Source organism: Phocoena sinus, chromosome 9 (genome assembly GCF_008692025.1).
Source record: "Phocoena sinus isolate mPhoSin1 chromosome 9, mPhoSin1.pri, whole genome shotgun sequence".
NCBI lineage: Eukaryota > Metazoa > Chordata > Mammalia > Artiodactyla > Phocoenidae > Phocoena > Phocoena sinus.
This window is the reverse complement of record NC_045771.1, coordinates 26,733,427-26,758,141: the sequence shown is the minus strand read 5'-3', so window position 1 is coordinate 26,758,141 and position 24,715 is coordinate 26,733,427. Positions and strand designations below refer to the sequence as shown.

The 24,715-nt window shown below is 41.3% G+C and overlaps 1 protein-coding gene across 1 annotated transcript; it reads right to left on the bottom strand.

Annotated features, from left to right (window-relative positions):
- Positions 1–423: 423 nt before the first annotated feature.
- On the bottom strand, positions 424–17,089 carry GPR37 (G protein-coupled receptor 37). The gene is made up of 2 exons (XM_032642186.1): positions 15,158–17,089; positions 424–1,757 (listed from the first exon to the last, which is right to left on the bottom strand). Exons 1-2 carry the CDS (start codon positions 16,178–16,180, stop codon positions 939–941), a joined length of 1,842 nt encoding a protein of 613 aa, XP_032498077.1. The 5' UTR covers positions 16,181–17,089; the 3' UTR covers positions 424–938.
- Positions 17,090–24,715: the final 7,626 nt, after the last annotated feature.

Below are 24,715 nucleotides of genomic sequence, written 5' to 3'. Positions count from 1 at the left end.
AAAAATTAGAATTCAAAGTGCTTCACACAGAATTCATGGTGCTTCAAAGGTCAGTGTTTAGATGAAATCAGATGACAAGTGGGTTGCTTTTTAGTCCTTGGTTCTCTTCATAATTCTTCATGGGAAAACCTGTAGCTCTACATGCTAGTTCAGAGGTGAATGTCGTTAAAAAAAGATAGTTTCTTCCTACTCTGCTGTCTATTTATTCATATTTTATAAATATTTGGAAGTAATTTTACATCTCTAGCTGAATATTAAAAATACAATTTTTTAAACATACAGTTAGTTTTATGAATCGTGCATATAAAATAGTACTGTTAGGAAAATGTCTTTATATCATAGTGATTGCCCACCTTAAAGGAAAATAGAATTATAAAACAATAAGGCTGATCTTAAATTGTGCATAGAATCAGTAATTGTGTATTTAAGGCAATTAAAAGATTTATTGAATCTTGGTTAAAAGTAGGTTGACAATGACGTTAAAGAATAAAGTGTAATTTATTTGGTGCTACTTTGTGAATGCTTAACTACAACTCACCTCACGATACCATATACAATATACTTTCAATCACAACTCAAACATGAAATAGCTTACCAAATCACATGGCTGTAATCAATATACAGTGATTATATTTTTAAAAGAACAAAAGAAAGTTAGCAATTAATTAGGGTGCAGTCACTTTTTTCAAATAAAATATTAGCACCGTACCAGATAAAATGATCTAAAACTACTGGCCTCCTCACACTTCTTAAATAACTAAATATAAACTTTTTTTTTTCAAAGCACAAATATTAATTTGCAAAATCAGTTCTACAGCAGTTAATATTTCTCTCCTTTTCTGCATGTTTTCCCACTAAGGAAAAATATGAAGTAAAAACTTTCACAGGATATGAAAATGAAACAAAGAAAGAAACCTAAGCAAACCAAAGGCTGTGCTTCAGCAATGAGTTCCAACGGACGCGAACGTGGACATCTCCCGGCGTATGGTACTGAAAGGTGAGAGCTCCAGTTCTGTGGTGTATTCGTTGTCATTGTCATCACTGGTCACCGTGGAAGACTTCTGGACGCAGTCGTCACAACAGCAGCAGCAGCATTCCATAAAGGCCCGACTGAAGGGTTTGCAGAGACAGAAAAGTAGGACAGGGGTCACACAGGACTTAAAGAACAAAAGGAACTGGCTGATGATATTAAGAAGGTCCATTGTCTGCTGGGAAACCCCTGTAGCCATGTAAGCAGTAACAATGTTGCAGATATTTTCAGGAATAATGCAAAATCCATATAAAATGGTCAAAGCCACGACTGTACAGTTCATCTGGCTTTCTAGCTGAATCTGCCGCTTATTCCCCCGGGTACAGGCTTTCTCGGCTTTGCGGATTTTCCTTGCAGTCACTAAAGAGCAGGTGATGGTGAAAAGTGTGGGCAAACAGAAGTAACAGCCGAAGTACCACCAGAGTCTGGCGCTGTCGTAGGTGAGGGCTAAAACATAGATGGTGTCGGGGAGATCTGGGGAGATCTTGATGACGCAGCGTTCCGCGGGGGCGCGCCCGCTGAAGCCCGGGTCCTCCTTGCTCAGCTGGCGGAGCACCACTTCCGGCAGTGCCAACAGGAGGGCACCCACCCATATAACAGCAAGTTTGGCGGTTGTGGAAGAACAGTTTTCTATCATTTCGTAGTACATCTGGACGTTGGTGGCCGCACGGAAGCGGTCTATACACAGAGCACATAAGGTGAACGTAGTAACTCCGAGAGAAGCAGCCTGCGGGAGGAACACAGAATATATTTTTCCTGGGTCATCTCTGAAAGATCAAAACATTAGGCAATAGGGCTTCCCTGGTGGCGCAGTGGTTGGGAGTCCGCCTGCCGATGCAGGGGACACGGGTTCGTGCCCTGGTCCGGAAAGATCCCACATGCCGCGGAGCGGCTGGGCCCGTGAGCCATGGCCGCTGAACCTGCGCGTCCGGAGCCTGTGCTCCGCAGCGGGAGAGGCCAAGACAGTGAGAGGCCCACGTACCGGAAAAAATACAGATGGGCAAAAAGTACGGAAAAAAAAAAAGAAAAAGAAAACGATTTCCTGGAATGAGGCATGAGTAACTGGGTTGGTGACTTCAGCTGAATCATTGTAAGGACAACAAATAAAACTAGAAGAACAAAAAGAAGAAGAAATACAGTGGGTCAGGGTCATGGAGACAAAAAATATTAAAGCTGGAAGGAGCCATGAAGATGAGCTCAGTCATAGTCAACTTAGTGGGGCAAGGTGGTTGTCAAGTCACAAGATAAACACAGTAATCATCTGGGAGCATCAGATTTACCCCACTGTTTGGGGGGAAATTAAAATAATTTAATGTTTAATAAATAGTCTTTATATATTTAAACAAGGACAATGGATAGGATGTGAAATGTTCATGAGGGTTAAGATAAACCAGGAGACTAAAAGAAAATTCCCTAGGTGGATGGATGCTTTGGGGTATACCCCCAAATACCTGCATTCATTCTCTCCTGCCCGCTAAGTGGGAATGTTTAAGAAGCACAGGCAGAAGTCATGCCTTGGCAAAGGGGCAAAGAAATATATACACACATACATATATATATTATACATTAATATCTACATTTTTAGAACTCGAAGGGATCATGTTGACAAAAGGAAAACCATTTGTCCTAACAATTTTAGTACTCAAAACATTAGTTGTTTATTTACTACATTCAAGCTGTCACTCTCCCCAGAGCCATGACAACTTGCCTTGTGGATTCTATAAGAGTTCCAATGTCAAATAATCTCTCTTCTTACACACTACACGTTAGTCAGTGTCTACTAGTTCTCATGTGCGAAATAAGGACACCGCATCCACGTCCTGACTATTCTCATAACTTGGGGGGGACGGTCTGAAAATGAGATATAATGAGGGGTTAACTGCTTGAAAAGCAAACATGAAGCAAAACATGACCAACAAAGTGTAGATCAGGGCAAATCAAGAGGTCATGGTTGAACTTATAACCACAGCTCTTGTACTACAAAATTCATGAAGTTTTCCATAAACACTGGTATAAGAAACACCAATCTAATATGCCTGCCATGAAAAATGAGTCATCTCTACATTCACCTTTTTAAAATTAACTTTCAACTTAGTGAGTTGTTTGACTTGATGGAAATATACTTTGCATCTATGCCAGAGACTCAGAATAATTCTAAAATTGAAGTCCACACTGTGCAACTGTCTTAAAATCAGATTTTATTTTAATGTCAGTAATTTTTTGAATGTCATAGTTTGAATGGAAATCTGACAAGGATGTGCCATTTTCTAAAGGTCTGCATCAAACAGTATTACTGGGAAATGGCTGTATTTTATTTTACAGATTTTTGAAAGTTTTAATTTATATATTAGCTTTTCAAATGTTTTGATTCATCTCTCTATAAGACTGTAAAACAAAACCAAAAAAATTCTCGTGCCATCAAATGTACACAAATCCTCAGCAAGGCTTTCTGCACTGTCTTCACTGAGGCAAATCTTGTGCATGTTTCCTTGTCACTCTGTATCCTGAGTCAGTCCACAAATACAAAGCTACAAAGGCTTATGCTGTGCATTCTTTTTAAATTATGAATAACATTTCTGTTAAAAGGACAGCTTGGTGATTTTGAAAATACGAGACTCTGAAGAGAAGCAATCTCTTAGAGGCTCAGAACATCTATGTGCTTGGTAATTTTCTATCATTCCTTACAAAGAATGCACAACACACAGGAGATAGTGTCTTCTCCCCGATTAACCTCTTTAATTTTAAATCTAGAGATTTAAAATCTGGACCAATTATCACAGGAGCTAGCATTTGCATACCTATCTCCAAGTCTGTTACAAAGCATTTCATGAGAGGTAATAGCAAAGAACAAATGAAAGTGGGTAGACAGGTACTACAACAGGTGTGTTAGATTACCACTCCTTAGATATCATAAATGGTGCTGCACATCCACTCTTAATTAAAAGATGTTCACTGCTTCAAAAAGCAAAAGAAAAAGGGGGGGGGGTTTCTAGCTTCTGTATAATTCATCTCACAAGATTTAAGAAAAAAACAACAGGAAAAATTTTAAGCAAGAGTAAGATGGGGCTTCCCTGGTGGCGCAGTGGTTGAGAGTCCGCCTGCCGATGCAGGGGACGCAGGTGCGTGCCCCGGTCCGGGCAGATCCCACATGCTGCAGAGCGGCTGGGCCCGTGAGCCATGGCCGCTGAGCCTGCACGTCCGGAGCCTGTGCTCTGCAATGGGAGAGGCCACAACAGTGAGTGGCCTGTGTACCGCAAAAAAAACAAAAAAAAACAAACAAAGAGTAAGATGTGCCTCAATTTTTCGCTCAGGAATCCTTCTATACTGTATCTTATTTGAAGATGCTCAGTTCTTCAGCCATACTCCCAAGAGCTTTAGTACTGAGGACCTCAAACATATCTGACGAATCGTAGATTGAGGGAGCCTTCCCACTTGTCATACACAATTTCAGGAAGCTCCTGTGTCCAGCTTCCTATTTTCAAATTGTACTTCTCTCTGATAGGATCCTCTGCAATTAGGATTCAGCTGAAACGGGGCGAACCGTCCAGGAAGGTCACAAGAGCTACAGAGAGAGTTGTTAAAGGAACCGCTGAGGCAAACACTGCCCCAAATGCAGATAGCACTTACTACGCAGTTGCCAACAGCAACTACAGCCCAAATGCCAGTCCCACATAGCTACTCCCTCCTGCCGCCACTGCCTGCAGTGTTATTACTCCAGATATTTTTCTGTAAATTCACTTATACACTTGATTTTATGATGTGAAAGAGCAGAAAGGGTACATGGTCCCAGCTCAGTACTTTCCCAAATTATTTACAGGAGACCGTAAACCTTTGTAAAGGCTTAACTGCATGCCTCAGAAATTAACTGATAAAAATCATCTGGACAATGGGTGGTGGGCTAATTTCTGCCTACTCAGATATGGAATCTATCCATGTAATTAGAATGCTAAATGCTGGGGTAACATGAAAAGATTTCTATCACAATTTTTAAATGTACTTGTTTACATACAGCTCATTAGAAATTCTACCAAGATGCATGGTGCAATTATACACAATTATAAAACTGTATCATGAAGGCTGGATCTTCTGCATTTAATGACCATATCTGATTGCTAAAATTCAATACCACTAGGAAGTATGCTCTTGGGAGTAAAGCAGTTAAGCATTAGCTTAGATGGGTAGTTCTTTGAAGCAATATTCTGAGAGATGGAATGAGTGAGATGCAATCTGTTATTAATTAAACTGCAATGGAAGGAATAATTAACATCAACAAAAGCACAACTGTAAACACTTTGAATAGACAAGACTATTACTTGTGAGAATCAAGATCAGAGGAAAGCTGGAAGCAGAAATCTTTAACTAGTTGGGAAAATAAGGTACTGAGAATTTTGAGGGGATTGGCATCAAAATACAGACACTAGAGAATCGAAATAAACAAAATAAACAAAATCTAAAACAAATCTTTTCTTCCAATGTTCTGCTCTTCTTTGTTTCCTGGAATAACAACAGTAAAGCTACTTCAGCCCCTGTCCAGTCAACATCCAGAGTGGTGAGGCTGTGGGCAGCTGTGGTCACCTGTGGTCACCTGCAGCGTTGCTTCAAGGCACTGGGCAGGCACAGGGCAAGTGGAGACACTCACGTGGGAAAGGGGCAGCTCCAGTGTCAAAATGTTCTCCCCACTGCTCAAGGTGCTAACTCAATACAAACATCCAGCCTTGAGGAAATCCTGGCCACCATCTTTACCTAGTACTATATTAAGTTCATTCAAAATGAGGTGAAAAAAGAGCACGTGGATACTTTATGAGAAACAGTCGGGACTTCCCTGGCAGTCCAGTGGTTAAGACTCCACGCTCCCAATGCAGGGGGGATGGGTTCGATCCCTAGTCAGGAAACTAAGATCCCGCATGCCGCATGGCGCGGCCGAAAAAATAAGAAAGAAAAACAGTCATCTGTGGAACTCCTGTTGTAGCTATTGCTCCATTTCTCAGAAGCTTACTGCAGACAGACAAATATGAAACCTTTATGAATGAGGTTAAGCTATGAAGGTACAACTCATACCAAATGAACAGTGTCTTTTGCTAAACCCTCTGATATACATCGGTGATAACACTGATGGGGAAAGAAAAGACCAATGTCCTTCCAAGCAAAAATTCTTTCATATGAAATCAAATCTACATGCTTAAGTACAATGAAGCAGCTGGAATACACCGATTTTTATAAAACAGGAAAATTTCTAACCAAAGTCATGACAACTTACTCTAGCCTAACTTATATTTTACCTCAAAAAGATGTTTAAGTGCATCTATTTATGTGCTGTCCTTTGTATACAAGTAACTCTCGAAACAAGGGCGTTATTGTTAACAAAACCCATTCATTTGAGCCATGAATGATAACCTATTATAAGTCCATGGTTAGAGACCTAACAATCAGTCAGGAAAAAAGCACGAGGAGCACAGGGTAGAGTTTCCTTTGAAACTCTAAATGGCTTGAGCTTGTGTGCCCTGGCTTCCTCTTGCATTTTCCATAATCCTTATCCTTGAAACACTTCAGGGCAACTTCCCCACCAGAGACACTTCTTTGAGCAACAGTGGAGACAACATGTTTCTCAGAGCCACTGTTTATCAGACTGCTGTGAATGAGATGGCCTTTATCAAAAGGTCTTCATTTCAGAGCACATGCAAATCATCACACTTGCATTAGTGTTTCCAGACCAAAATATAGAGTGAGTAGGAGAGATCTGTCTCAACCCTCACAAGGACATACACATCTCTGAAATGAAACAGAGCCCTTCATGGCCACTCTTCCATCGTCAAAAAGAAGGTTCCTTACCTTTATCAGTATCACTGAGATTTAATCTGACACAGTCACATATCATAAGTATCTATTTCTATTATATCCAGGCTATTTCATCATATGTGATTTCCAGTGAAGATATCAACTGTCATTATTGCCTCATTTTCAACTTTCTTCCCTTTTTTTAAAACTTGATAACATGCTCTTACTTATTTAAAAAACAATGGAGACTATTTAAAAGCTACTATATCATCCTAAAATTTGTCTTGACCCTATAAATCTTTCTTTACCTTTATAGTCCCACCTTGACATTCCTACCAATTACAACTTCTGACTTCTATAGAAGTACATTCCTTTGCAGTTAAAAAAAAAAAATCATTTGACTACAACTTATCTAAAATGTTACAATTTAATTACAAATATGCCAACGCTCATTAGTGTAAAAATGCAAATGAAGCAAGGTTAACATCATGTGTACTAAAATGGGAGCCATCTATTGGAATCAACAGGTCTTAAAGCATTTATATATTCCATATTTATTCTCAATAATTAGAAATTCATTTCAAAATGTAATATTTCCCACAAGCTCAAAGTCCACATTTCAACCCTTGATATTATTATGATGTTTCTAATCAATCTTAAAATGAACTGGAATTTCTGTTTTTCACCTAAGGGTTCTGACAAGTTTCCAAAGAACAGTAACAAATTTTCACCTATTTTTTTCTTGTGACTAATGAAATTGATTTGCATGATGGTGAACCTAAACTAAAGACAAAATCAGAGTTGGCCTCATCCATTTGTGCTTGGGTAATTATGAGAAACCACATTTTAAGACAAAATTCCTCTGTTCTTAACCAAAATTCCATTGTTGGTAGTAGGTTACGGAAGTACCCTTTTTTTTTAAAAGGCATGTATCTCTAAATTTCACCTCTTACTGTGAATTAGTTAACAGATGCTTTTCCTATATAAGAGAAATCTGAACCAAGGAGAAGACAGAAGGTAGGAGGAGAGTTCCCTGAAGGCAGTCAGTGACGTGAAGGGAATAAAATAATGGCAGCCCTGAGTACAGTCATACACCTAATTGAAATGACTCATTCTAGGCTAGGATCAAATCAGTGACCTTGGCATCATTCATGCTATCAACCATTCAAGTGTGCTGACAGAGCACATTGAAAACCATCATAAATTCACAAACTGAAAGTATTCTGTCTCAGGAATAAGTCTGGAATTGTGATGATATCCGGTTCTTCTGGAGGTTTTGTGGAAAGTATCTGTACCTACTTTGCAAATAGAAAGGGCCCATATTTGAGGTTGTAGCAGTTCCATTCTCCACTCAACCTTGAAATTTTAGGTGAGATCATCTCTTCTGGCACAAAGAATACCATTCTCATAAGGATACTTAAGAGTTAAGTATCCTTGGCAACAAGGTTGAGTTAATTATGGGACCTTGGCAGGTCAATTTGTGGTTAAAAAAAAAAAAGACAGAGGATCCCTGGAGGATGGGCACAGAAATGCAGTGCCAGAGACAAAGCTCACTGCATAGCAGTCTGCCCACCCTCTCCCCACATGGGCCACATCCCAGACTCAGATCCCTGTGCTTCCAATGGGACACTGTTAAACCTAGTTGCAGCACATAGGAAGAGCTATTAAAGGTGGGATCACTCTCTCAAGGCCCATGCAGTACAAGGGTGAAGGGCAAGGTAGACTCTTACTTCCTCAGCCCTGGGTACACTCCTAAGCTCAGATCTGTTTTGCTTTTGTGGAAATATTTGCTTCTTTTTCACTGTTGAGACATGTTTTGTTGATATAACCAGATACGCTGGCAGCCCTCAGGAACTGAGGATACGTCCTCACTTTGACTGTGGGCTTGAGAAATTAATCCATGTCTCAGGAAGGTCCATTCTTTATGCTTCCCTTTCCCCGACTCTATAATAGGGTCTAAAGTATCTCCCTCGGCAGCCTTTCTTCTTATGTTCTCTAAGGTCAAATCAAACAATAGGTACGTTTTAGAGATTTTCAGAAGAAAAGGACTCGTTAATGTACTGTTATTACATTGCTAATTAAACAATTCATTTAAATAAACTTTAAAAAATTTGATCTACTTAAAGTCCTTATGGCTAATAAGGACGACTAATTCCAAAGCAGAAATGGTTATCTCAGGCAGTGTATTCTAAATAATAATTTAATATTTAGCATAATTCTGTATTCTAAATGAAATTTCTAGGACTGTCCCATCTGCCCAATTGTCTTAATAGGCCTCCTATCCCAGGAAAATTTGAGAAAACAAGAATTAAAAGACTTTCATAGTTGTAACTTTTCACCATGGCTCTAGGCTGTATGCATTTATGAAAACTAAGCGTCAGACTATGCTTGAAAAAGAATGAGAGGGAACATAGTTTTCACTTGAATTTCTCCATCTTTGGTCATAACTAAGTACAAACGTGAGCTGACCCGTTCCAGAGCCATGCCTGAACTTCCATAACACCTTGTTTAAGCCTCTTTTATAGTATTCATTACACTGTAGCACACGATTTCACCTGTCTATAATAGCAGTATCATATCTATGTTACTCATCTTTGGAAACTTTTTCCTCTCTTCCCCTTCTTCTTCCACTCCTGTTTCCTCCTAACATAGTATCTAGCATAGCAGAAAAGCCCAGTAAGTGTTTAATGAATGAATGGATAGTAAATAAATGAATGAATGATGACATCTATGGAAAAGGACTATAGAAAATAATGAATTATACAAGCTGTTCTTTAATCGATTATTGGGTGCTGCTGTTTCGTGTATAATCCTTAAAAGCTGAATGCCAACTAATATCTCTAGAAGGCAAGTAAAGAAAAATCCACGTTCCTGTTTATACTTCATTGGCAAGCTTTAAAAAAGGATGACATTCTTATTACAATCAATAGTCAAGGAAATTATTTGAATTTCACATTTGAATATCCTAAAGTTTTTACTTCTTATGTGGAACCCAAATTCAGTAAACTTCACCCTACGCTGTTCATGAATGGAGTTATACATAGAAGCACACTTTATACTTGTTTTCTTTTCTGCTGGAGTTATCAGCCAAATACTGTCACTTGCATGGGAATGTGAAAATTATTATAAAGGGATTAATAGGAAGTCATACAATATTTGTTAAGCACCATTCTCACACAGTGTGTCTATTTTCCCTGATAGTATTATTAGTAACTTTCAAGTGGCTCACAAAACTGTGTTTCCACTTAAAAGTCTATCAGAGTACCCAATGGCTAATCCACCCCTCAAGCAAATTTACTGTCTGCCGTGATCAATGTGCTAGTACTTGAATCTAGGAGTTTTAGGGAAATCTGTGTAGACTCACAAAACTATAGAGCAATATCATCCTTCTTTTCGTATCTGTCAGTGCCAACTACAATCTAAGACAATGAAAAAGTCATTTGCTCACTCAGTTTAAAACCAGTATTTCTAAAGCCATTGGAGAATCTGGCTTTTTTCATCACGAAAGGTTCTAGACCTTCCACAAATCATCCCTGGTCCAGAGGCCCTGGTGAGATGTATTCCCTTTATCCACCCACCACCCTCATGCAGGAATCTTGTATCCCAGGAAAATAAAACTACAGTTAGATCTGGGGTTAACTTAGAACTATTTGAAGCCTTCTTCCTTCTCTACCACTCGCCATGAAGGTGTGAGTTCTTTAAACTAAGGAGCTGTCTATATTATTCAAAACGTCCAATTAACATACAAATGGAAATAGTTAGCAGTGGATCTGGATCAGGTGATACGCTGACTCTGGTTGGCGTCCATCAAATAATTAGCAGAGAGCTGTTCTAGTTGGTTGCCATATTCAATGCCTGAGTTATTTGGCTTTAACCACTTTTTAGATCCCTAAGAGAATGGTGGGGTAGGGAACCCCTCTGCCATTCTCCTACTGCAATCTACACCCAGACCTCCATATCCAACCCACATCTACACGCTCTCTCTCTACATATAACTATTCAACTATTGCTTTGAGTATAGTTTTTTCTGGTGACTCCCTCTGACAGACCAGTTCCAAATGATGTGGCTGTTAGAATGGCCACCATCCACCCAGATTTCCTCCTCTCCTATCCCCCTTTCCTACCATTCCGTCTGCTTTAAGGGACTTATCACTAGGCCACAGAGACATCATAATCCTGGAACAGAAAGAGAGAAATTATCAACTACAAATGTTCCTACTATGTTCCCACTCATAGCAGTATTATACTAAACCTCCCTTTCTAGAGATAGACTCTGGAAGCTGGGTGTTCTCCTTAAGTTTTGGTCAACAAATTGAAATAAAAAGAAGAGCTAAATGCGAATTGCAAAGACATATAATTTCTGCTGAAGAAACACCTATTTTTCTACACAAAGCCAACTCTCCCCCAAATTCTACTTCCTCCTTAAGATTATACTAATACTCAAGCTGTAGAAAAAAGAACTGCGGGAGAGAAGGAAAAGAAGGCAAAGGAGAAGATGGGAGAGAAAAATTGTAAAGATCAATAAAAATTAATTGTGGTTAAAAGTTTTAAGTAACTAAGAAAAATTTAAAAAGAAAAACATTGAAAAAGGCAAAAAAGACTACTAGAAAAATGGTAAATCATACATTACAAATCAATAAGAAGGTGTGTGGTGGGAAGAAAAGGAAGACTACCCAACAAATAAAATAAATATAAGAGATTAGAAAGTAAAGAAAAGGCAAAATCTAGATAATAAAGGAGATAAAATGTCAAATAATTTTCAGAAGTCTTGTGGTCAAGAAGAAAAAGATTTGGAATGAGGGCAAATCAGGGAGAAAGTTTTCAAAAAGATTTGTAATGTCCTCCCCAATCTAGAACACTTTGTGATTTTTAAGAACATAAAATACAACCTATGTATCTTTATTTGATTATTAAAATAACCATGTTTGGCACATGAAAAAATGCAATTGTCTCAGATTACTGCAATTTTAAAAAATTTAATGAGCTACCAACTATGGAATTTATGGGAAACGATGAAATTTAAGAATATAAAGAGCTACAAATGTCATCATATAACAAATGATGTTAACTGGGCTTATTATTTTTCCTGTCTGTTGGATACAAAAATCTTTTTAAAAGATGCCAAGGAGGGCTTCCCTGGTGGCGCAGTGGTTGAGAGTCCGCCTGCTGATGCAGGGGACACAGGTTCGTGCCCCAGTCCGGGAGGAGCCCGTGAGCCATGGCCGCTGAGCCTGCGCGTCCAGAGCCTGTGCTCCGCAACAGGAGAGGCCACAACAATGAGAGGCCCGCGTACCGCAAAAAAAAAAAAAAAAAAAAAAAATGCCAAGAAGCAGAAAGAAAAAGAAAACACTCACTGGACACTGTTTTGCCTCATAGATGTTTGCCTACTAAACAAATATCAACATCAAGTGTTGAGAATAAGGGTCTGGTTGCCACTGACTAAATATGTATACGTAGGATGGTCATTTCTCTTTTCTGAGTGTCATGTGTCATCTTTAAAATGAGGGGGTTGGGTTAGAATGCCATCTGGTTCTAATTTAACGTGGTAATTCAAAAGCCACTGTAGTGGCTGCTGTGGTTCCCCACCCAGATTGCTTCTTCCCCAAAGTCCTTTAGGAATGAAATGCTGATCTCCCCCAGCTGCTGGGACTATGGGTGGTTGATGGCTCTTAGCTGCATCCCTCTCTAGGAATTGCCCTTAACCAAAGAGATCCACCCAGCTCAAGGTTATGCCCCCTTCCTGGGAGCAACTTGCATCCAATGACTGGTCTGTTAGGGGCTATAAAGGCTGGCCGTCTTGCCTCCATTCAGGACCTCCCTCTAGGACCACCCCAGCCCTGAGCTCCCTGTGGTGTCAGCTGAGGTCTTTGTGGCATCTGCATCACAGTTCAACGTCCCTCTCTGCCCAGTCCTGCTTCCTTCATTCCCTAACAGGTGTTGAACCTGAGCTCACACCCCAATAAACTTCCTGAAGCAGATCTCCACATTAGCATCTGTTTTTTTTCAGAAACCCAACATGAAATAGGCATTAGATCCCTCTTACTTCTGTGAAAACAGCAGTGCCTCCTGGAAGCAGAAATGCTTTATTCTGAGAGCTGGATTGTATTTCTTGTCCTCATAATCAGGAAGTATGGAGCTGATACTACTGTCTGATCATCATTTTCACAGAGTATGATGAAATATTATAGAATTATTTCAGAAGACTAGGATTAGGTATGAATATAGAAACACTAAATCTTAAGGCTTTTATTCATTATTCTAACAGTAAAAACGTACATTATAGTTTAATTTTTCAAGAAAATAAAATGAGTGAATCTTTTTCTCCAAGCCTTTGCTTTTCCAGGGGAAAAAAGAGCCTAGTACCAATAATTAAAAAATAGAAAAGGGCTATGAAGAAGGGGGGAAATAGAGAGTAAAAAATAATAATTGTTTTTCTTAAGGAGCTGAGAATTAAATTTAAAAAGGAAATACAAATGAAAGTATGCATTTTTTAAAATCCTCAGTATTAGAGGATTTCTCTTTAATTTTCTTTCTCTTTATTTAGAGAAAGAAAATTAAAACACATACATAATAAATACCATCACTCAAAACTCATAGGTCTCACTAAACTAACCGAAGTTTATATATTCTTTTCTGACTTTGAATGGGATTCTTTTCTTTTAAAGTTTTTTTTCAAGAACTTTGGTAATTTTTTTTCTTTCCCCAGTTTCTTTTTTCTGTCCTTTTTATTGTTTTTCCCTTTAATGTATAATGATTTCATCCTGTCCAGTGCATTTAAAACAAGCCAATATGCTTCCCTCTTATTGGAGGTAACTCTCCTATTCACTTTATAGTTTACTTTTGTCTCTTTTTTGCATATGTCAATTTCTTCTGCATTATTCAAACAATCAGAGAAATCTTAAATTGAAATTGACCTTGAAAAGGCAATTGGTAGACACATATTCTCTTCCAAAAATTTCACTTCCTTCTCTGCAATTCAAAAATGAGCTGTCTACCAAATATTTAGATGTTTCGGAGCTACTTGGAGCTTGGCAACAAGAGAAATTCTAGATGTTGGTAAAGTAGCAACAGCTGATTTAGCAAGCATGGCATGATCCTGCATCTGATCTCTGCCAGGATAACAGAGGGTCTTATTTACAGTCTCTTGCCTTGGCCCTTCTAAGTAGGTGCGGTTTTCTGTTTACTTATCCCCTAGCATTAGGCCCTGGAACAATGTTGAACATAATGTCACTGGCCCTGGTGCCAGACAGGATCAGGGGCTCTGGAATATTTACAGTTTCCCTTCTTCTGCTTCCATAAATGAAATGGGCAGTCTGAATGGAGTAAATCAAGGGCCAGCTGGCTGAAAACACAACTGGCAACAAAGCACATGGGCTCCTTCCAAGAGCTGGTGTTTAAAGAAATGCCATTTAAAGAGCAAATTCCAACTACCATAATAACGGTTAAGGACACTAGCTGTAGGATGTTAACAGTCAAATTTTACTCAAAGATTTTCGTTTCCAAAGTTTGGAACCTATTATGTGTCCCCTTCTTCTTAAGAAATTTTCTAGTCTTGGAAAAATAGCCGATCCCTTATACTCTAACAAACGACAAATATATACTATATACTTTGGGAATGTCAAATGAATTCTGTGCCATGATGTACAAAGTGTTATTTTTGCTTCAGCTCATTCATACAAAATAAATAAAATGGTTACAAAGTTGAGAAGGAAAAAAAGAGAAACAGAAATGACATACGAGTTTAGGTGGGATAGCATGGCAGACAGCCAGACAAACTAACTTGGGAGGTTACTAATATATCCAGGCCAAGTGACAAACAAAGAAAAGCAGATTTCTTTTGTTAAATAAAATATATATTACTCCAATTCTGATATTTAAGAAGAAATGTGATAATACCCTTGGGGAAGAAATCATACTGGAGCACTAGAAACCTAGTAGGTGAGTGATGCAGGGTTTTTTTTCTTGCTAGGTTCCAATAATGACAGTCATGGACTGGCTACTTATTCGCTCTAGAATCTCTGATAGTCTCCAAATCAGAAATCTATATGTATAAAACCATAGTTCAGAGAGAGAAATATAAAATCTAAACAATTCTATACATTATGAGATGCTAATTATCTCCCAATCCAGGAGCAGATGAGTTTGAAGGTGAGTGGACAAAGCTGCTTAGGTCCGCCCCTGTGCCCAGTATACAAATGCCAATGTCTGTAAATGATTGGCAAGAGAAATGAGGGAGGGACCCTGAGAAAAAGTGAAGGGCTTCAGCAGTAGGTGCGTGGAGCAGCCGGTCTGATGCTATAAATCCCGGAAATGAATAAAGCCCGTAGCTTGAGACCCCCTGGAAGGCATTACCTCTACATAGGGCACGACCTTGCAGGAGAAGTCCTCCAGCAGCCACTTCTTGGTCAGCTCATGAAAGATGACGAGCGGAAGGCAGAAGAAGATGATGAGAAAGTCCCAGAAGGCCAGGTTGGCCAAGAGGGAGTTGGAGATGCTCCGCATGTAGTAGTTGTGACACACGATGCACATCACCGCCAGGTTGCCTATGATGCCGGTCCCGAAGATCACCACCGACAAACACATGACCGCATAGGCTCCGTATGACTCCTGGGTCAGTGGGTAGAAAGGGTTCTTCAGTCGCAAGCGCGGGTTCGTGGTGTTCCCCCGCCGAGGACCCCCGCGTTCGTGAACTCCTTCAAGGGAGGACCCGTTCAGAGCCAGCGCCCTGCCAGGGGATGCAATCGTCCGCCCTTCGTGCCCCGACGGTCCATTGACCGTCTTGGGTTGGGGGTCGTGGTGGGAACCCTGGAGTTTCCCGGCTCTCCTTGGCCAATAATAAAGGTCGCTGGCTCCGGGTTCCTTCCTCACACTCTGCTCCTCACTGCGCCCAGAAATGCCAGCGCCTCTGGGACCCTTTTCCTTCTCCTCTGACGTGTGAAGGAAGAGTTGGAGAGCCGTGGGGTTCCCTCTCCCCAAAGTACCCGGGGGCTTCTGACTCCGGGCACCTTTCCACCTCCAGGCGCCAGGTGGTCTGGCTGGAGGTCCCGAGGGCTCCGCTGCCGACGCCTCCGCCCCTCTGCCCGCGCCTGGGTCACCGCCGCGGGCCGCGGGTGGGTCCCATGAAGGCGCCAAGCGCACCGCTGCCTCCTGAGCCTCCTCCCTGGGCGCACGGGTTGGCAGGTCTCCTGCAGAATTCCCCGGTACCCAATTGTCCCTGCTGCGACGCTGGATCAGTGTAGGTGAACAGCTTTCCCCCAGACAATTTTCGTTCCCGGGCGCAGGGGCGGACCCGAGGACGAGAGAAGCGGAAACCTTGAGCAGTAGCAGAAGCAGCAGCCGCGAGGTGCGGGCGAGACGCGCGCCCGCGGCCCGCATGGCTGGGCGAGGGCGCACCCGGCAACGGCGGCTCCTGCTTAGGACGGACACCTGCTGCCAAAGTTGCCGCTGAGAGTTAGACACATGTCACATACTAACCCCCGCCCCTGCAGCGGGGGACGGGAGATTAGGGGGAGGTTGGGGGATGGGTCTTGGGGTCACAGCCCTTCCCCTCTACAATCCTTCCTCGTTTGGTGTCCTGTGCATTTCTCAGCCAAGTCCAACCCGAGCGCTGCGTATCCCCAAGATTCAGAGAGGGAATCGCTGCTGCCGGTGGCTGACCTTGAAAACTTGCAACCAACGCCTGACTGTTGATTAATGTTGCAACTGGGAGAAGCCCGGACGAAGCCCCACGCTCCTCCCTGCCTTTGGGGTGGCTGCCTTCCTGGTAACAGTCGCTCTGCCTATTTACATGCTTTCGATATAGCTTTATCCAGCAGCAAGACGAGGTCGCTTCAAGGGAAAGGAAAGCAAGTTCCCCACCTTCAGATGACTAGTAGCCACACTCCCGCTCCCGCTTGCTGGAGACAGGCTGCCCACAGCCAGACGCCGCGCACATGCGCCGGGGTAACTCTCGCCCCACCTAACCCCAGCGACTCGCGAGGCTCCTGCGGACGAGGAGAAGCGGGATGCGAAGCCCGCGGCCGCGGCCAAAGTTGTTTCTCCTCTTGCTCAAAGTTGACCAGGGGGCGGCGCGGCTGCTGGGCGGCGCGTCTCCGCGGAGAAGGGAATCGGTGGTGGGGAGGGCTAGCTCTGCTCCTCGGTGGACAGTGACGGCGGCTGCAGGAGCTTGTGGCGGCGACAGCGGGCGCAGCCCAGGCGGAGAGAGTGGTGCCCGGAACCGCCGCGGGCGAGGCGGTGCATGGCCAGGAAGCCCCTCGCCGCCGCTCCAGCCGCAGCGCGCGCCCGCGAAACCCAGCGCTCCGCTCCTGGCCTCCTCCCCCTGCTCAGCCTCCTGCGAGAGACGCGCTGGTTTGTGGGGAGACGGGATCCCCTGGCGGCTTACGAGGTCACTAAACCCACACACGTTTCATTCAAGCCCTTTGTAGCGGCTTCCACGCGTAGGAGCTGCAAGCGGCAAGGGAACGAGGGCGGAGGCGCGGAGCCTGCGCGGCTCGAGGCTAGGGATGGGCGGGACATGTTAATTCCCCAGACGTCTGAACCAGCCTGACGGGTCCCAGAGCCGGGTTGTGGGAAGAGGCGAGGGGCGGGGGGCGGGGTGGGGGAGATCCGTGCGTTCGCTTCCAGACCTGGGTCCTCGAGGGAGTCGTAAATTGAGGCGCTCGCCTCCTTAGGTGTTTCCAAGAACTGAGGACGGGAAAGAAAGGAAGCTCAGAGGCTTCCATCGTAGAGAATGAGCAGTTCTGGGAGTGGGACGCAGAGTGGGGATGCGAAGGATACCCCTTTCCCTTTAACACGGGGTTAGGAGGCATCCTACCAGGGGTTACTTTAGAACCACTCAGACCACAATGAAAGTAGTTTTGTTTGATGAAGTAGAAGGAAATGATAGGTAGGGGGAAATTAACATGAACAGAACTTCCAGCCTGGCTGACCAGGCCTTTCCAGCCTTTTATACTGTAAAACCCCACACTCAGGCCACAGCTGTCAGGGTGTAGCTAATACGACAGACAAATATCAGACAAACTGATGAAGAGAGAGCAAGTGATAGAGGAAGAAATAAACACATTTTGAAAAAAGGGAACATGTAGAGAGACAGGAGAAAACACAATGAGAAATAATGCCTATTGTGATAGGTAGAATAATGGCCTTCCAAAAGATGTCCACATCCTAATTCTTAATACCTGTGAAAATGTTACTTTGCATGGCAAAAGGGACTTTGCAGATGTGATTTCTCAAGGGATTCTCATCCCCTTGAGGTGGGGAGAAGATCATGGATTATCCAAGTGGGTCCATTGAAATCACAAGGGTCCGTGCAAGAGGGAGGTAGGAGGGTCTGAGTGAAGTGAGACCCTGAGCTAAAATAATGCTGGAGATCTCTAGAAACTGGAAAAGGCAAGGAATAGGCCGTGCCTGATCGTTTTTAGAGTTCTGACCCCCAGAATGATAAGATAATGAATTTGTGTTTTTTAAGCCACTTTAAGCCACCTATCAATTACAATGGAGTTTCTGGGAAGGGTGCAAAAGCTATTTCCTTGTTGAACTTGAATTTCTCTCTGGGTAGAGGTGGAAATTAGTGACACATTAATGTGATCTAGAGTAAAAAAAAGGATCAAAAAAATAGCTCACATGTATAACCGAGACTTAAAATTAATGAGATGGGGGGCAATATCTCTAGTTTTATGTTGACAACTTTTTTTTTCTTGTTCACAACTAACCCAGGTTACCCCCTCCTGAATTTTTTTTTAAATAAAGTATTACAGTTAAAGTAGAAGATTTCTCTCACCTTATTCCCATCTCTCTATCACCTGAGGTGACTAATATTCTGAAGTTGATGTGTATTTTTTCATCCACATATTTTATACTTTTATGCTAGATCATATATGAGTTATACGGTTCTGTGTGCTTCTTAAGAGGCACACAAATGGCGGCATAGCATAGTGAAGACACTGAATTTTGCTCTTTTCCTTTTACACTTATAATTCTGAGATTCAGCCTAATTGATACATGTAAGTCTCTAGTTTGTCCTTTTTATGAATATGCTATAGTTAATTTTTACATTCCTACACTGGTTAACATTTGAGTTGTTTCCATTCTTTTTACTCTTAAAAGCAAGCATAGAAGTTTCCTTGTGCCCACATGCAAGAGCTCCTCTAGGGTTTATACTTACGCATGCTATTTCAGGTTCATAGGATATTAACACCATCAGCTTTTTAAGGTATTAACAAATTACTTTCTCCAAGAGCAGGATATGAGAGCCCCCCTTTTCTTCCTATCCCCTCAAAGTTTTGTTTGGATATTATCATTGTCATTCATTTTTGCCAGTCTCGGTAAAATAGCGTTTCATTGTTATTATAATTTGTAGTTCTATAATTATTAGTGAGGCTGAGCATCTTTCCACCTTTTATTGGTAAGTTGGGTTTCTTCTTTTGTGACATTCCTGATCCCATCCTAGATAGACACTGGATCTCACTACTTCTGCACCACAGTCTGCTTCCAACTTGTGGCTTGATTTTTAGTTTGTTGATGGTGTCCTTATTGGTTCAGAAATGTAAAACTTTTAGAAATACTTATCATTATTGTCCTTTATACTTTTGCTTCTTGAGTTTTGCTTATTAAATCTTTCCTACTCTGATGTCATAATGACATTTTCCTAAAAATTATTCTCAAAGTTTTAAATATTTAGTGTTCATATTGAGGTCTTTAATATGAAATATATTTTATATATAATATGAAGAAATAGCTATAATTTTATTTTTACCTATATGGGTTGTCAATTTTTTTTCATCACCATTTATTGACTAGCCCAACCATTCCTACCATTTGTAATGACAGTTCTCTTATTTTATTGAACTCCCACATAAGTTTACGTACGCTTTCCTGTTTTCTGTTCTATTCATTGGTTACACTGGTCTATTTGGCTATCCCTGTACCAACATCATGCTATTTTTATTTCTGCAGTTATATAAGTCTTAATATCTGGTAAGGTACATATGGTAGCTCTCAAATTTGTTAATAACTTTAAATTTTATATGTAGACTTAACTAATCTACAAATAACGCCAAATTTATTTCTTTACAACAAGCATTTGTTTTCCTTGTCTTATTTCATTGTTAAGTACTTCCAGTACAGTGCTGACTAAAAGAGGTGATCCATGTCCTTAAACATCTCAATTTCATAAATTATTTAAAAAATGTTCTGAATGTTAAGCTAGCCTAGCATTCCTAGGGATAAGCCTTATTGTATGCTACAGTATTTTTTTTAAAAACAGGTGGTGTTGAATTCAATTTGTCAGGATTTTCTTTGGGATTACTGGATATATGTTTGTAAGTACTCAAAAATCGCCTTATTAGAAAGGCTTTCACTGACCGTCCTTTTAAAAGGACAACCTTTCCCCATCCATTACTCTCTTCTCTTACTCTCTATTTCCTTACACATTTTGAAATGGAAAAAAAAAAAAAAAAGACTATCTAGAGAGACAGGAGAAAATACAATGAAAAATATGTAATTGGCTTGAGTTGGGCATCATTCTCCAAGTGGTAAGCTGAAGCACTGAGGTAGCCAGCTTGGAGAGAGGTTTAGGAAAATCCTGGTGGAGGGGCTGTCCGTGCCTGTCTGAAACAATACCTTCTTATTCATAAGTAGCTCCCTCCTTAACCTGAACAATGATGCCTTCCAGCTTGGATGTGCCATGCTCTGGTTCCTTAAGACTTATTGTGACCATGAATAAAACTGCAGACACCTCCAGCCACCCTGTCGGAGTCTGGGACAATGTCAATCATTTATCTTTTGGGAAACACAATTTTCTTACCTGTAAGACAAGGCTACCCATATCTCCTCTCAGCTCTGCCCACCCAAGTTGTTATGATGATTACACAGATATGAAAAGACTTTACAAATGTACAATATTTGTGTTGCTGTTTTTAGTAGTTCAACTATTTGTTACTATTAGCAACATTTAAATGCCATCAAGAACATGAAAGCCTTGAAGGAGATCATGCTTTATACATAAAAGTCTAAAGTGGGCTTATTATATAAGAAAAGTTAGAAAGCATTCACTGCAAAAGAAAAACAAGTCTTTCAAATCTTTTCTCAAAGCTTATCTCATATGTAACTATAATTTTAAAAATTGGAATAGTCACAATTTATCTATTTCTGTAGTTTCTGTTTTAGGAAAATAGATCAGAAAAGATGTTGGCTAATCACTGTCTAGTTTACATCAGAGGTCATTTATCTGTACAAGAACTGATTTGAACATGGATTTTTCTGTGTCAGCGTCCCACAGGGTTTATAATATATAATATTGACTTTATATACAAAAGAGAACATGTAAATTGTTACCTGTCTTGGCATTTCTATACAGTCTATTACACTTCATTTAGTGTTTGGTGTGCTGAAATCAGGCGCATGACAAAATAAGAGAAATTACTATTTCAGGTTCTAAGATACATCACTGAACAAGGGAAGAAGTTTTACCCAGCACCCAATTCACTTTTCAAGTAATTTTTCTTTCCTTTTGTTTGGCTTCATAGAATTCAAAGGGACCACTTTCTAAAAGAAATTGTAACATGCAACCAACAGATTAGTATGTTCTGAGATTCAAAATACCTCTTTTTACAAACAGTTTGTGGTTGCAAACTCTCTCTGTCCGTAAATTGCAAATTGTTAGTTTAGAAGCCTCTACTGACTACCTGCTTCATCCCCTCCCCATGCCACATATGAGAGCTCAACTAGAATTAGTTAATGGGAAATATGGTATTGTTTGGGATAAAACACCAACATGATCATGTCTATCTTAAAAATCAAATATCAATGTTAAAGTATTTAAATTTTTTAATGAATCAACAATAATTAAAATAGTTCTTTAACTATGACAGAAGAAAATGTAGCTGTTGGGATACATAAAATGTTTAGAAAACTACACTATATTGCATAATCAAGTCTTTTTTTTAATTGGAAAGAAATTTGAGGACTTCCCTGGTGGCGCAGTGGTTAAGAATCCTCCTGCCAATGAAGGGGACACGGGTTCGATCCCTGGTCTGGGAAGATCCCACATGCCGCAGAGCAGCTAAGCTCGTGCACCACAACTACTGAGCCCACATGCTGCAACTACTGAAGCCTGCGCGCCTAGAGCCCGTGCTCCGCAGCAAGAGAAGCCACCGCAATGAGAAGCCCGCGCACCACAATGAAGAGTAGCCCCCGCTCGCCGCAACTAGAGAAAGCCCACGCGCAGCAACAAAGACCCAATGCAGCCAAAAATAAATAAAATTAAAAAAAAAAAAATTGAATGTAACAGGGTAAAATTGAAGATTCACTGACATATACATAAACATTCTAACCTTTCTCAGCTCTTTAGAGGTAAATTCTCTGTGAAATGCAGCCCCATCTTTTGATGAAAATGCATTGAGAAGCAAAGGTACTTGGTTGGCACTGAGTCAATATGATATAGCAGGAGACCAGACCACCTCGGGCTTTTGTCCCTCAAAACTTCTCAAATAATACATTTTCCCTAGCAGTTACATCACATTAGTTTTTCTTTTTTTGTTGTTGTTGTGGTTGTTTTGCGGTACGCGGGCCTCTTGCTGTTGTGGCCTCTCCCGTTGCGGAGCACAGGCTCCAGACGCGCAGGCCCAGCGGCCATGGCTCACGGGCCCAGCCGCTCCGCGGCATGTGGGATCCTCCTGGACCGGGGCACGAACCTGTGTCCCCTGTGTCGGCAGGCGGACTCTCAACCACTGCACCACCAGGGAAGCCCCACATTGGTTTTAAATCCTGTAAATAACCACAGTAGGTAGAACTTTTCAAGTTACCCAAAGAAAATGTGATATTATAAAGGTACTTATTTTACTTCCTTCTTCCATTATTTGGATCCAAGCTGTATTTTGTATCAATAAGACTCCTTCTAAGACTCTCCTAAACAAATCATCCTATTCTACTTTTGCTCCATCTCTGACCAAGCAATATTCTGTGTAATGTTGATACTGAATGATATTCGAGTATAAAAGCCAGTCAAGCTAAACCACAGAAGCATGGTCTTTCTTTAAAATTTTAAAATACTAGTAAATTTGAATTTTTAGCAAATTCACTAGAATGTAATTTTTCTGTACAAAGCCAGTGAGGAAGAGCATGCATTTCTATATGAAAAGTGAAACACTGAGATAGAATTATTTTTAAAAAGAATGCATCGGGCTTCCCTGGTGGCGCAGTGGTTGAGAGTCCGCCTGCCGATGCAGGGGACGCGGGTTCATGACCCAGTCCGGGAAGATCCCACATGCCATGGAGTGGCTGGGCCCGTGAGCCATGGCCGCTGAGCCTGCGCGTCTGGAGCCTGTGCTCTGCAATGGGAGAGGCCACAGCAGTGAGAGGCCCGCCTACCACAAAAAAAAAAAAAAAAGAATGCATCATTGATTGGCTCTCTTGGCAAGCTATTAAATTTTAGCTCCAGCAAAGAAATCGATCCAATGGACTCATCTAAGCCTTGAGTCTTGGCACTTTTAGCCATTATTTTCTTGATTAGTATTTGAAATATACATGGTGCCGAAACAATGTTTACTTTGTGAGAGTCATAAAACTCTACCGCAAAGATTGGTCAACGAAGTGGAAACCATGGTCTTTTCCAGTATAAACTTTCTGATTTGTGTTCACTTGTTTTAGAAGGAGATCTGCTTTATATTGATTTTTAACCTAGTGTATGGAGAGAGTGGGACTGGGTATTATTACTACAACAAATTGGTCTGATGACAGAAATTTTGAATGGTCAAGTTAACAAAATGTTAAAATGTGGCTCAAGGTAATCAAATTTGGATACTTGAGACTACTGGTTCTTTAGTGTTTGCATTTTCTGGTTCCCATGCACAGCTACTTCCAGGGCCCCAGCTGGTCCACAGAGTGCTTTTTCAGGACTGGCTTCATGTTCACTCCTTTATGAACTCAATCTCCTTCCCTGAGCATCGCTTTTAGGAGAAGGGAAAGCTTTCATTTCCACTTGCAGATAAGAAAGAAGCTGATTATCTCCTCTTGCATCAGAGAGAGGATGTTTAAGTGATAATATGACCAAGGCCCCTTGCAGTGGTCTACCTTCTGAGAGAGGCACCCTCTGGTGATCACAAGGGTGGCCTCTTTTAGGCAATGTAGGCTGGGGTAGTTCCCATGATTCCAAGATGATTCTTAGCTCACTGGAGAGAAGATACATTCACTCTCTGACAAGACTTCCATTAATGGATAGATTGGACTTCATAAAGGAATTTCATGTATAAACTAAGAGAATTTGGCTGCTAAAAAAGAAATTAAAGATGATTAATCAAGTTCAACCCCTTCATTTTAGAAATAAGGAAACAGACCGAAGTGTGTGAGTTACTTGCCCTATGTCATGCACTGCGGTAGAAATCGAATTTGAACTAAAAACCAAGTTCTTTGAGAGTGAAGAGGAAGTTCCACCAGTCAGTGGTTCGGAGAGGCTTCCTGAAGGAGATGGAAGGTAATAGGGCAGGAGGGTGGGTGTTAGTTACTGAAGTGTAGGAGGAAGAAACCATGTTGTAAGCAGAGGGACTGACTCCAGCCAAGATGGGGAGAAGAGAAAAAGAAGGAAGTGTATAGAACAAGTGTTTCAGTGTTGCTAGGAAAAGCGTATGAGAATTTTAGTTCTTAAAAAAGAGCTTAAGGGCTTCCCTGGTGGTGCAGTGGTTGAGAGTCCGCCTGCTGATGCAGGGGACGCGGGTTCGTGCCCCGGTCCGGGAAGATCCCACATGCCGCGGAGCGGCTGGGCCCGTGAGCCATGGCCGCTGAGCCTGCGCGTCCGGAGCCTGTGCTCCGCAACAGGAGAGGCCACAACAGTGAGAGGCCCACGTACCGCATAAAAAAAAAAAGAGCTTAACACCAATTTTAGTTTTTAAAGAGTGCTCAATCACAATACTTAGG